The sequence below is a fragment of the Diabrotica virgifera genome, chromosome 5 (assembly GCF_917563875.1).
Source record: "Diabrotica virgifera virgifera chromosome 5, PGI_DIABVI_V3a".
Classification (NCBI taxonomy): Eukaryota; Metazoa; Arthropoda; class Insecta; order Coleoptera; family Chrysomelidae; genus Diabrotica; species Diabrotica virgifera.
The window spans coordinates 35,420,632-35,435,213 of NC_065447.1; the positions used below are offsets into that span (position 1 = coordinate 35,420,632).

A 14,582-nucleotide genomic window follows, 5' to 3' on the forward strand; every position below is an offset into this window, starting at 1 on the left:
AGGGTTTCAAGCAAATTTGAGCTATAAACATTTATACTTTAATTAACAATAATGATAGAAAAACTCAAAAGAAACAATTTGAGCTTATGAAACTGTTCGTAAGTTTATTTTTGGCTAAGACGTCGATATTTTAATGGCGCGCTGAGGCGCAAGAATGGCTCACAGCGTAAAGGTTCACGCGCTAAGATCTCGATGCAAATTATAATTTCTATGTATATATACGTTATCTTCATTTTTCATTTTTGAAGATCCTAATAAAATTTTCTCATAGACTTCTTATGATTAAATCATCATAATGTATCTCGTATCACCTTTAATTCTATTTAATTTGTCTTTTATTTTTTGTAATAAATGAGAAAAAAAAAACACATTAAAAACTAATATTTCAGAAATATAACTAAATAGTGAGTTGATATAAAAAGTGTGCAAAAAACAGTGCGAAAAAGTAAATCCCATTTAATGCATTGTTACTTCACGCACACTTTAAACTCTTCACGTACTGCTATTTATAATGACAGTTTTCACAAACTAAAAACTTATCCATAATATGAGATAGAGTAGATAACATATTTTATAGTATTGTATTAGTATCTATTATAAAGATATTTATATAGTTTATATAATAATATTAAAAACTTACCATTTTTACCCAAAATATTTAATCTATGTAATACAAGATCTTTACGAATATTTGCTTTTTCAATTATACATGCACAACCGTTCTCAGTAGAAGACACTTTGATGTTGATATTTTTTTGACATATAATACATAATTTATTATTAACTAAATTATTCATTATTGCAACGAATCAATATCACATTACACTATTAAGAGACAATGACTTTATTGTAATAAATAGACAGAATTGACAGTAGTATATTATATTATTGTAGACATTGATAGACATATAAGAATAGTCAAGGCCTCCTGAGCAAAATAGTGTAACACGAGAGCAGTCGATCGGTATATTTACCATGATATTTATTACTTAACTGTGAGCTGATCTTGAGCCTCAGAGCGTGCTATTATATTATCAATATCTTGGCCAAAAATAAACCTACGAACACTTTCCTAAGCTCAAAATACACCTTCTTAGTTTTTCTATTATTAGTTTTAATTAAAGTATAAATGTATATTGCTCAAATTTACTAAAAACGCTTATACAAAAATTAATGTACAAATTATTTAAGAAAATTATAATTTCAAACGAGTCTAACTTTAGAACAAATGAAGATAAAGTAATTTGACAACTTTGTTTGGAAGTCTATTAATTAAGCTTTAAAATGAGACCATGAAAAGCTTATTTTACTGTGTAAAAGCCGAGTTACGATCGATAAAGCGTCGAAAAATACTTAATTGACTGTAAGCCGATCTTCCGCCTCATAGCGCGCCATTAAAATATCGACATCTTGGCCAAAAATAAACTTATGAACATTTTCGTAACCTCAAATTGTTCCTTTTGAGTTTTTCTATCATTATTGTTCATTAAAGTGTACATGTTTATAGCTCAAATTTGCTTGAAACCCTTATAAACAAATGAATGTACAATATTTTTAAGAAAATTGTAAATTCAAACGGGTATAACTTTAAAACAAATGAAGATCAAGTAATTTAACAAACTTTGTTTAGAAGCCTGTTAATTAAGCTTTAAAACGATACCTTCTAAGGCTCATTTGCATGCGTAGAAGCCGAGTTACGATCGATAAAGCTTCGAAAAATACTTATTTTGCAATTTGCAATTTGCATTGTGCACTAATTTTACAATATCTTGAGTTCTAATTGTTAGATTTAAGTTTAGTAAAGGGTTTTTTCTTCGTTTTTTATTAAGGAACAAATTTTATTTGTTTATTTGAAACCTTTTTTTTATTTTTTTTTAGTTTATGAGCCAGAGCCTTATAAACAATTTATAAACAATTAAATTGGTTACAACAATTTTTTGACCACTCGGATCGAAATCCCCCCTCGAAATTCGTAATCAGCAGCCAAAAATCCATAAGAAACCGTTGAGTTTGTCCATCAGAATTGAATATGACACGGTGACCCCTCTGGCGCCTAGACTAAATTGGATGCAAGAGGCACAAGATCGAAATAGATAGAAAATTATGAGGGAGATCTATGTCCAAAAGTGAACAAGCGAAGATTGAATGATCAACACTATAGCTCTTCAAAATTTACGGAACAAACAGAAACCTACAACCAAACCACAAAAAAGGTAGCAGACAACAGAATTCTATACAAAATCAACCAAGAGAGGTTAACCAGAAAATAATGTAATGTCAGACATATTAGTAAGATAATAAAAATATATAACAAAATGTTTGATGAAATAATTAAATGAAAAACTCACCTCACAATATCGATTAAAAGTTCTGTAGCATTTTTTTTACTAATATTTTCTACTTCCATTTTATTTGCATCAATATTTTCGAATTTAACGTTTCCATTTAAAATAATCATGTCGAGCTTTGAGTTTTTGTCATTTCTAGTAATGTTATTTACTTTATCTGACAACTTTTTTATTGCTGCCTCTATGTCTTCAAGTTCTTCTAAATATACTGAAACATCTTCAGAATCCTCCATTGCGCCAACTATAGGACTTACTGTTTTGGTATCTTGCATCTTTTGTTTGGTTTTCGCTTTTGATAGCTCTTCATATCGTTTGTCAAGTTCTTCGATATGTACCTAAAATTTATTATCTTATTTATAAACACGTGAAACACAAATACTAATAGACTGGAACCTAAGCTAGATTTTCTCCAACCACTACAGTAAGACGGATTTAGGAGTGACTGTGGAACGAATGACCACCTACAAGTAATAAAATCCTTAATAGAGAATGTTATAGACTACAACAACTATTGATACTAATATTTGTTGATTATTAGAAAGCGCTTGACTTGGTCCAGCATAGGTCCATGTCAAGAGCTTTTACAGACTGCAGTGTTGATCATAGGTACACAACTCTTCTAAATATATATAATAGCGCAGTTACAGTGAGAATGTACTATAGCAACGCAAATACATTTCCATCGGATAGGGGTATTAGACAAGGAGACACTGTCTTTCCTAACTATTCACCGCTTTGTTGCAGAGTGCTATGAGAATCAATAATTGGGAAATATTGGAGTCAACTTAATGGTCCAAGAGCTGTGAGACATTTTTGAGTAGGTATTTTAGGCAACCTGAAAATTTTTCGGGTGACTCTTCCATGATAGCCTAATACAAAAATGCCGGTCTGGCTGGAGGACAGCGGCTATTTTCCCCAAAAATCCCCCCAAATTTAAACAAAAGGGTAAAAATTGTTATTACAAAAAATATCATTGACGTGACTTAAAAGTAAATTTAAATATTCAAATGTAAAGAAAATAAACAGACCAGGCGATTTGAAGGCGATTTTAACTCCGAAACATACTTGCATGGGCGCCCCAGGATTATTTTCAGGGGATGCATCTGAACTTCAGAAGAAGATTTCATCTGAATCTGTACATACTATTAACGAATATAAAATACACAACTATACATGCATAACTATGTACATTCCTTCCGAACAGGGAGGTGCAATTATTATTTTGACAGGGTATTTCTTAATATTAAAAATAAACATTCTAAAAAAGACAGTTTTTTTGGTGAAATTTTTCAACTGCCAGGTGATCCAAACAAATTACGCGGGCATATAAATGAAATGCGCTATAGGTAAGCAGCAGTGTGAGAAAGAGCGTATACCGATTGCTGTTTGCGTCCTCTGTTGTAGCTGAGAGAGTCCGTTCGCTCGAAAAAAAAATCACGTGACCTGGCGATATCCATGTTGTTGTTCCTCGAAACGTTAGAGTATTTATTGTAATATATTATGGTTTTTTAATTAACTTTTTCTTAATTAAAGAAAAATAAAACGTACTATACAATAGATTTTGCAAATATGATAGAAAAAGACAAGTTTATTATTATAAATATATAGGTAGAAAAGTATAAAACTATAAACTAAATTAATTCTGTGTCCGAATCTTGGACTTCTTCTTCAAACTCCTCAGATGAGCTTAAATATTCATTCTCTTCTTCCTCATCAGACTCCCCTCGAGACTCAGATTCCTCTTCTACATGATCTGTAAATAGTTGTAATATGTATTTAGAATTAATTAAAGATTAATTAGTGATTAACTAATTGAGTTGCTACGTATTCTCCGTCCTTTTATACGGAGTCGAACCCTGGACAATCAAGGGCGCATCTGAAGAAAGACGTTGTTGAGATGTGGAGTTATCGAATAATGTTAAATATATCATGGACACACGTAACAAACACGGAAACATTAATAAAGATGAAAAAGGCAAAAGAAATACTCAACATTGTTAAGTAAAGAGATACTTAACAGTATAAAGGGACAGAGAATACGTAGCAACTCAATTAATTAATCACTGATTAATTTTTAATTAATTCTAAACACATATTACAACTATTTACAGATCATGTAGAAGAGGAATCTGAGTCTCGAGGGGAGTCTAACGAAGAAGAACATAATGAACATTTAAGCTCAGATAAGGAGTTTGAAGGAGAAGTACAAGATTCGGACACCGAATTAATTTAGTTTATAGTTTTATATTTTCTACCTATTTATAATAATATATTTATAATAATAAATTTGTCTTTTTCTATCATATTTGCAAAATCTATTGTATAGTACGTATTATTTTCCTTTCATTAAGAAAAATTACTTAAAAAACTATAATATATATAATAATTACTCTAACGTTTCGAGGCACAACAACATGGATATCGCCAGGTCACGTGATTTTGTCGAGCGAACGGACTCACTCAACTACAACAGAGGACGCAAATAGCTATCGGTATACGCTCTTTCTCACACTGCTGCTTACTTATAGTGGTTTTCATTTATATGCACGCGTAATTTGTTTGATCACATATCAATCGGAAAATTTCACCAAAAAAAACCTGTCTTTTGTAGAATATTTATTTTTAAAATTAAAAAATGCCCTGTCAAAATAACAATTGCACCTCCCTGTCCGGAAGGAATGTACATAGCTATGCATGTATAGTTGTATATTTTATACTCATTAATAGTATGTACAGATTCAGATGAAATCTTCTGAAGTTCAGATGCACCCCCTGAAAATAATCCTGGGGCGCCCATGCAAGTATCTTGCAGAGCTAAAATCGCCCTCAAATCGCCTGGCCTGTTTATTTCCTTTATATTTGAATATTTAAATTTACTTTCAACTCATATCAATGATATTTTTTGTAATAACAATTTTTACCCTTTTTTAACTTTGGGGGGGATTTTTGGGGAAAATAACTGCTACCCTCCAGCCAGACCGGCATTTTTGTATTAGGCTACCATAGAAGAGTCACCTGAAAATTTTTCAGGTTGCCTAAAATACCTACTCAAAAATGTCTCACAGCTCTTATGCTATAAAGGGGGAGTTTCTGAACAACTTGAGATTTGCAGACGACGTAGTCCTCATTGTAAATCGAGTAGATCATGCCTGCCAGCTTCTTCAAGATCATCGGGGGAATCATAAAAATAACTGAGGGAAGTCTTTAGAACAGATATTCCCATGTGCTTGAAAAGGAAGGTCTTTGATCAATGTGTACTTCCAGTTCTAACGTATGGAACAAAAACATTGACTCTTACCAAAAACGTAATCAATAAAGTACAAGTGGAACAGAAACGTTTCCAAACGTTTCCAAACGTTTCCATTCTAAACAAACTCAATATTAAAAAAGGCTGTCCACAATATGTCTGCAACGAATTCTGCAATTCTTTGGTCACGTAGTTCGCAGAGGTGACGACAGTTTGGAGAGATTAATTGTTTCTGGAAACGTTACGGGGAGAAGATAAAGAGAACGATCACCAACTAGATGGTCTGACCAAATAAAGCATTCAGCTGGAAACTCATTCTGCGAAGCTCTTAGAGCAACTGAAGATAGAGACCAATGGAGAAACATTGTTAGGAATATTGGAAGAAATCACGATCCTCAGTAATGGGGAAACGACAGGAGAGAGAGAGAGGAACAGAAAGCAATGGAGAGGTCAATGTTAAATATATCCTTCAGAGACAGAGTTTCAAATTAAATAATTTGGATAAGAACACTGTTGTGACAGACCAAGTTACGAGTTACGAGTGCCGCAGAGCCTGCGGCACTCTTAATGGATATCCTTAATACATAAACGTATTTGTAAATCAAGTAACTGTACTTACCGCAAGTTTTTTCTTAATTTCCTGTAACTCATCTAACTCCTTCTTTCTGGGATCTTGAATCTCTTTTATTCTACCATTTAAAGAAAATAAGACAAACTCTTTATCTGATTTTGGTACTAGTAATGCAATTTTGTCTTGGATTGATACATATCCAGACCCAGAAATTCGTTGTTCACTGGGAAAGCAAGTCAACCTTGAAGTTTGTTCTCCGAATGAAAAACATGGAATATCTTCGTGCTCCTCAAATTTATCTATAAAAAATTATACAATGAAAAAGGTTTTGAGGGTGTTGGAAAATATTTTTGGGAATGTAAGATATCATTAAAAATGAAATATAGAAAGAAGAAACAATTTAGGTTTATCAGGTGTGTTTAATACATATATTTTCCAATCTCTTCTATTATTTGCTAATTCCTTCATCTCCTCTAAGGTTTTTCCTCTTTCTCTTTCATATTATCCCGTTTGGTTTATTCACTTCTATCTTGATCTGTTTCTTCTTCTCTTCGTTGAGTTTTCATTTGCATAATTGTCTATACTGTTGGAGTTTGATCCATTCTTATCACGTGAGCGAACCTATTAATTCGTCTCTTTTTGATTTTTGCCAATATCGCTTCTTGACCAATTGTGATGCATGCACGTGCCTCTTCCTAATCGAAGACAAAGAAATCGGACAAACCTCCTGATTTATACCTCGAAAATCGTTCTCAAAATACTTGAAACGTCAAATCTTACGTTTCTTGTATTAATATTATGGTTTATTTCCATTAAATTAGGCAGTAGGTGTAATTCTCACAGTACAATAATTATTAGGTTACTGGATTTCTGGATTACTGGTTACTGGATTAGTTACTGGTTACTGGGTATTATTATTCCACTGGTTACTTCCAATCCACTTTGTCTGGTTGTTTTATAGGTTCTCTTCTATGTATCTTTCTCTCAGCTCGTTGTCTTTTCCTTCGCTCCAACTTTTTCTCGGTCTACCTTATTCTCTCTTTCTTTCTGGTTGCCATTTTAGTATTTTCTTTGGTATTCGTTGTTCATCCATTCTTTGTATATATCCGAACCAGATAAGTTGTTTTGTTGATTAGTCATCCGTGAATGTTCGATTGATTCCCATTATATGTCTAATACGTTCGTTGGTAATCCTTTCTCTTCTAGATCTTCCTGCTGCTCTTCTCCAAAAATCTATTTCCGTTGTTCTCAGCATTGCAAGTGTTTTTTTTCAGTGGCCACACCTCACAGCTGTATAGAGTGATACATTTCACTATATGTAGTCTCATATATCCTCTTTTTACACAAGATACTTATTACTCCAGGGAAATAAGCTAGAAATAGACCATGTTCGGGACACTCAAAGATCCAGGTAGGTGACTACTTTTTTAGTTATTGTAGACCTATAGGAAGAAAACCTACCTGTTTCCTGCCTAGAGTTCGCGTCCGTTTTTAATTATTAACAATTTAGTGCAAAAATCGCGATTTTTTCGATTTTGTGCACCCCATTCAAAAGCTAAACAGTTGACATAAAACTACAAAATTTATTTTTTTAGAACATTGAAAACCTTTCAAAATGCCGATTTTTGAAAGTTAAAAAGTTAATTTGTTGCTACGCAAACTGCAAAATAAGTGAAAATCGTTATTTGTTAATAACTTTTACTAAAACTATTTTAGTGGCAAATGGACTTGCATCCAAGCCAAAAACAAGCACACACAAAACTACTTTAGAACATTAGTGTTTCACCCAAAGTTGGGTATTGGGGTACTTAATAAATCCTCAAAATTTGAGACCGATCCATGAATTAGTTTAAAAGTTATTCTATTTGTTTATCCCAGAGACCTCTATTTTGCAATAACATAAGACAGAAAATAATGGAGATAGGTAGGGCAATTCTGCGTATGTCAAATGAAAGTAGAAAAGTGATACTATTAAAATGTACTAAAAAAAGATAAAAAAATTATCTTATACATATTAAAAATCCTAATGCCAAATTTTTGAAATTTTGTAGTTTATAAACATTTAGAATAACTTTAAAAATATTGTCCGCAAAAAAAATTATTTTACATATTTGAAAAGTTGGTATTTTACACGAATTTTTAAAAATGTAGATCAATTTGTGACTAGTCGTGGTAAGTGAAGGGAGAGCTGGGAGCCGACGAATGCACGACTTCAAAAACTAATAAAGTCAACTTAAAAACTATTATAATTTTCTATATCTCGGGATCTACTGAATATATTTTGATCTTTCTTTTTTAATTTGTATGTAATTTTTCTGTACAATTTGTCTATTTGCAATTTGATATTTATTAATTAAAAGGTACACCGTCTAATTTGTTTAAACAATTTTTGAAAAAATATAATTTTTTCCCAAAAATACATGTTTTTAATCATAGTTATAGTACTCATTATTAATCATAGAAAAAGTTAGGGTATACTTTAATAAATGAATTATCTCCAATAAATTATTATCTAATAAAAATAATGTATTTATTAAAGTGTACTTTAACTTTTTCTATGATCACTAATGATACTGTGATTAAAAAAATAGATTTTTGTAAAATATATTTTTTCAAGAATTGTTTAAAAAAATTAGACTGATTATTAATTAATAAATTTATAAACAAATTGTATATTTGTAATATACGTAGAAATTATATACGAATTAAAAAAGAAAGATCAAAATCCATTGAGTTGATCCGGAGATAGCTTAAATTGTATTAGTTTGAAATTGTTTTTTCGGTATTTTAACTCGGTGGATTCGTAGGTTCCCCCTAGTAACCGTTTGAACTACATTTTTGAAAAATCGTAGAGGGTGCTGTGAAGATACAATGTTTGTGCAAATGTTTTAACAAAAAACACAAATCCTATTCTTTAAAATGGTATCAATGGGATTCCTTAATTACTATAATTAAGTTAGCTGTGAATTAAAAAAAAAAACACATGGCTAACTTTATCCCAAATGAACCCAGGCTAAATTTTTCTTTTTGAAAATTCGTGTCAAAATACTACCTTTTAGAATATATAAAAAGATTGTTTCTACGGATAATATTTTTAAAGTTATTCTAAATGTTTATAAACTACAAAATTTCAAAAATTTGGCATTAGGATTTTTGATTATATTAACTAATTTTTTATCTTTTTTTAGTACATTTTGATACTATCAGTCTTCTACTTTCATTTGGCATACTCAGAATTGCCCAATGTTCATTATTTTCTGTCTTATGTTATTGCAAAATAAACGTCTTTGGGAGAAACAAATATAATAAATTTTAAACTAATTAATGGATCGGTCTCAAATTTTGAGGATTTGTTAAATACCCTAATATCCAACTTTGTGTAAAACATTAAATGTCTAAGATAGTTTTAGTAAAAATTATTAACAAATAAAAATTTTCACTTAATTTGCAGTTTGCGTAGCAACAAATTAACTTTTTAACTTTAAAAATCGGAATGTTAAAGGTTTTTCAATATTCTAAAAAATTAAATTTTGTAGTTTTATGTCAACTGTTTAGCTTTTGAATGGGGTACAAAAAATCGAAAAAATCGCGATTTTTGCACTAAATTGTTAATAATTAAAAAATGGACGCGAACTCTAGGCAGGAAACAGGTAGGTTTTCTTCCTATAGGTCTACAATAACTAAAAAAGTGTTCACCTACCTGGATCTTTGAGTGTCCTGAGAAAATCCTGATTTCACTGGACTATATAACATGGAATGCATGCTGTGGTGGCTAATCTCTGAAAACTTGTTATAGATTGTACATATTGTAACACAGGAACTACGGAGGAATCAAGAGGCTGCCAAGACTACAGTGCATTTTAAAATATTGTTGTCGTCACTCATACAGAAGAAAAAGAAAATGTAATGGAAAATTAAACTACTTACCGATGTTGTACGTGAAGATATCCACTTCGAAAACATTGTGTGTCCCATGGTCTACGTTTCGCTCAGCTACTAGTACTACATCATCCCTATAAGTATCTATAGTTATTGCTAGCCAATACGTTATACCGTCCAAGTTACTATTGTCGACACTAAGTCTCGTTAAGCCGTTTTTACAAAATTCAAAAATTCCAGCGCTGTAACCGTTTATTGCAAGAAAAGTCTTGGCTCCAATGTCGAAAGAAATTATTGATGAGACATTGGTGCTTTGAAGGACTGTGTAGTTACGAAAGAGAGTGTTTTCGTACTTGTATACCGTGATTTGATTTTTTTGAAGTACGGATAGATAATAATTTCCTCTATAATTATTAAAAACCGAGTAACTTGCTGAACTTAACCTAAAGTTTTGAAGTGCCCTGTAAAAATAAAAATACATAGGTAGGTAATTATTTTTCTAAAAACCACAATAAAAAAAATCAGTGTATAAGAATTAAGAAGCAGTAAATTTCCAATATTTTGAAGAATCAACAAAAATTTAAATCTCCTGAAATTATTTTGTTACCTTATTTTGATTAAACTACAATAAACAAATCATCATCATTCTCTTTGCCTTATCCCTATGCGGGGTCGGCTTCCCTAATTGCATTTCTCCATACAATTCTATCTTGGGTCATATCAATATTAATCCCCTTTACCAACATATCCTGCCTAATCGTCTCCCCCCACGTCTTATTTGGTCTTCCTCTCCTACTCCTTCCAGGAATCTGCCCTTCAGCAATTCTTCGTATTGGGTGATCAGCGTCTCGACGTTGAACATGACCAAACCATCTCAACCTATGCTCTCTCATTTTTTCAGCAATTGGTGCCACACCTATGTAGACTTCCCCTAATATACTCATTTTTAATTTGATCCTTTTTTGTCACTCCACTCATCCATCTAAGCATTCTTATTTCCACCACATGTATTCGTTGTTCTTCTTTCTTTTTCACTGCCCAACATTCACTTCCGTACATCATAGCCGGTCTTATGGCTGTTTTATAGAATTTTTCCTTCAACTTCATTGAAATTTTCTTGTCACCCAGCACACCACTCGCTTCCTTCCACTTCATCCATCCAGCCCTAATTCTACTGCATGCATCTCCATCTATTTCTCCATCACTCTGTATAACCGATCCCAGGTACTTAAAACTATTGGTTTTTACAATCAGTTCACCATCCAAAGATACCATTTTATTTGTAGAAACTCTATCTTTAAATGAACATTGCAAATACTCTGACTTTGTCCTACTAAGCTTTAAACCTTTTTCCTCCAAAGCTTGTCTCCACTGTTTCAGTTTTCGTTCTAAGTCTCTTTTACTATTTCCTACTAACACGACATCATCAGCATACATTAAGCACCATGGAATGTTACCCTGTAGTATCGCTGTTATCTGGTCCAAAAATAATGAGAATAAATACGGACTAAGCACCGAGCTTTGGTGCAATCCTACTTTCACATGACATTTATCAGTCTCTCCCACACCTGTCCTAACACTAGTCGTTACTCCCTCGTACATATCCCTCACAATCTTTACATATTCACCAGGGACTCCTTTCTTATTGAGTGTCCACCACAGAATATCTTGAGGAACTCTATCATATGCTTTCTCAAGATCAATAAATACCATATGAGCGTTTGTTTCTTTACTCCTGTATTTTTCCATCAACTGCCTTATAATGAAAATTGCATCTGTTGTTGATCTGCCCTGCATAAAGCCAAATTGAATATCAGATATTTCGGTCTCTTCACGTATCCGTCTATCAATTACTCTTTCCCATATTTTCATGGTGTGGCTAAGCAGTTTTATAGCCCTGTAGTTTGTACATTATTGTATATCTCCCTTGTTTTTGTTGACAGGTAGTAGTATACTGCTTCTCCATTCGTCTGGCATTTGTCCAACTTCCAAAATTCTATTAAATAAACCTACTAGCCACCTTGTTCCTGTTTCTCCCAATGCTCTCCATACTTCCCCAAGAATATCATCTGGTCCTACCGCTTTTCCTTTCTTTATTTTTTGATGCGCTTGAGCCACTTCCTCGTTTGATATTTTGGTGACCATTGCTGCTACTGTCTCCGTTGACTCCACAGGCTGTCTGTCAAATTCTTCATTTAATAAGCTGTCAAAGTACTTTCTCCATCTCTTTTTGGCATCCTTTTCGTGAACTAGTATTTTATTATTTTCATCTCGGATACATCTACTCTGATTAAAATATTTTGCTTTCTTGGCTCTCTGTTTGGCTATTTTATATAGTATGTCTCTCTGTCTTTAATACATAGTATGCTCTATAGTCCAAAAAGCCACTGCGCATCCGCTAGGAAAAATATTCTAATTCGGATTTTTTGCACAATCTTACTCAAAAAGGACTCCTTTTAACAAATTTGCATGTTGCCAGGACCAAAAGTTGTTCAAAAATTTTTTAAACGTTTTTTTTTTGTTTTTTTTCTAAAATTATTTTTTTTGCATGGAACAATTTTTTTTTAGGTTTTTTGGATCATTCCAAACAGAAAAGGTTTTTAGTGACTTTTATCTAAAGTTGATAGTTTTTGACATATAGGTAAGCGATTAAAAATTGAAATTTTGCCAAATCGGCCATTTTTAACCCTCAAAAACTATATGAAAAACTGAAAATTTGAATGTTACCAAGGTAGGTAAATATTCTTTAAACATCAATTGATGAAATGCCGAAGAGTTTTTTGCAATACAATATTCAAAACTCCTTTGTTTTTAATTGCCAATCAAGCGTGCGCGACACTATTTTCCACCGTTGCATGTGTAAACAGTATGGTGCAAATGAAAGGAATAAATTAGTTATTTCGTAAACCGGTAACTTTAAGGAAAAATCCCGAAACAGATCGATTTTTATTTTTAAGTTATGATATTGTGGCATATATGGTATACTAGTGACGTCATCCATCTGGGCGTGATGACGTAATCGATGATTTTTTTAAATGAGAGTAGGGGTGGTTTGCTAGCTCATTTGAAAGGTTCTTCAATTCTCTATTCGGTAATCTAAACATTTACATAATTATTTATACAGGGTGTCCAAAAAATTTTTATTAAATTAAATTATTTGACAAATTGACAAAAAATTAAATTATTGGACACCCTGTATAAATAATTATGTAAATGTTTATATTATTATTATTATTATTATTATTATTATACATAGGCAAGGGCAGAGGGACAAGTCCCTATTATGCCCAAAAACAAAGAAATTACATAACTAACCTACTAGTAGATACAATATAAAACAAAAAAAAAGATATAATTTTTGTTTACATAAAAAAAATAAAATAGTTCAGCTATAATAAGAAACGGTCAAGTCTGTTTTTAAACGTGTTAGTAGAGGGGGCCGTGACAATGTTATCACTAAGGTTATTCCAACTCTCGAACACTCTATTTGGTAGGAAGTTCTGCCTTGATCTCGTAGAAAAGTTCTCTTTTTTAAGTTTGAACTGGTGACCTCTGAGGCGTTCATCTTGGTTTATAGTAAACATTTCGTCGAGATTTCCGAAACTGAATTTTAATATTTTAAAAGTGGTTATTATGGTAGGGGAGCCCAAGCGGAGATTTTTGCAGTTACTCGAGCGCGTCAGATTATCATATGGGGAGAAACCTGGTACACTTCTGATGTACCTCTACCATATATTGGCTCTTAACACAGGGGAGTTCGTTAAGGGGGGCCAGAAAAAAAAAATCTAACCTTAAAAAATCTCGAAATTGTCAGATTAAGATAAGGTAAGTTAAGTACATGCAAAAGAGTGTATGGTTCAAAAATCTGACGATTTGAGCCGGGCGTAAGAAAATGGGTGAGCCCCAAAGTTTCACAAGGAAAAAGCGAATATTTCGCGAAATTAATGACAGATCGAAAAACTAAAAAATATGTGTTCCATATTTTTTAAAAATCAATCGAATGAGACCACACACGACTTCCCACGGAGAGGGGTGGGGGGTAAATTTAATATTTTAAATACGAATCCCGCGATATTTCGCGAAATGAACATCAGATCGAAAAACTGTAAAATACACTTATTCAATATTTTTGAAAAATCTATCGGATGGCACCAAACACAACCCCCCACGGGAGTGGGTTGGGGGGTTACTTTAAAATCTTAAATAGGAGCCCCAATTTTTTATTGCAGATTTGGATTCCTTACGGAAAAATAACTGACTTTTATTCGAAACATTTTTTCGAATTATGGATAGATGGCGTTATAATCGGAAAAACGATTGTTGGAAATGAAAAATTAAATTAAAAAATGGCAAGCGCCCACTAAAATGGAAAACTTTACTTAACTTTTTTTGGTTTTAGGACCTACTCTTCACAACCCAATAGGTCCCTAAAACGCTCGAGTGACTGCACATTTAGCATACTTTGCTCCCCTACCATTAAGTCTCCACGTTGTCGACGAAGTTCGAAGGAAGTTAGATTGGCCATACTAAGTCTCTC

The 14,582-nt window shown here is 32.4% G+C and overlaps 1 protein-coding gene across 2 annotated transcripts in view; it reads right to left on the reverse strand.

The window, feature by feature from the left end:
* The window catches only part of LOC126885674 (uncharacterized), a 228,615-nt gene that overhangs the window by 193,663 nt on the left and 20,370 nt on the right, over nucleotides 1-14,582 (reverse strand). Inside the window, exons 5-7 of one of the 2 annotated variants that reach the window (XM_050652369.1) lie at nucleotides 10,094-10,179; nucleotides 6,215-6,465; nucleotides 2,349-2,683 (exon numbers count right to left, since the gene is read on the reverse strand). In XM_050652369.1, the coding sequence (XP_050508326.1) occupies nucleotides 2,349-2,683; nucleotides 6,215-6,465; nucleotides 10,094-10,179 (672 nt within the window). Of the gene's footprint in view, nucleotides 1-2,348; nucleotides 2,684-6,214; nucleotides 6,466-10,093; nucleotides 10,507-14,582 lie in introns of both variants that reach the window. The other variant, XM_050652368.1, reaches the window with a different exon arrangement.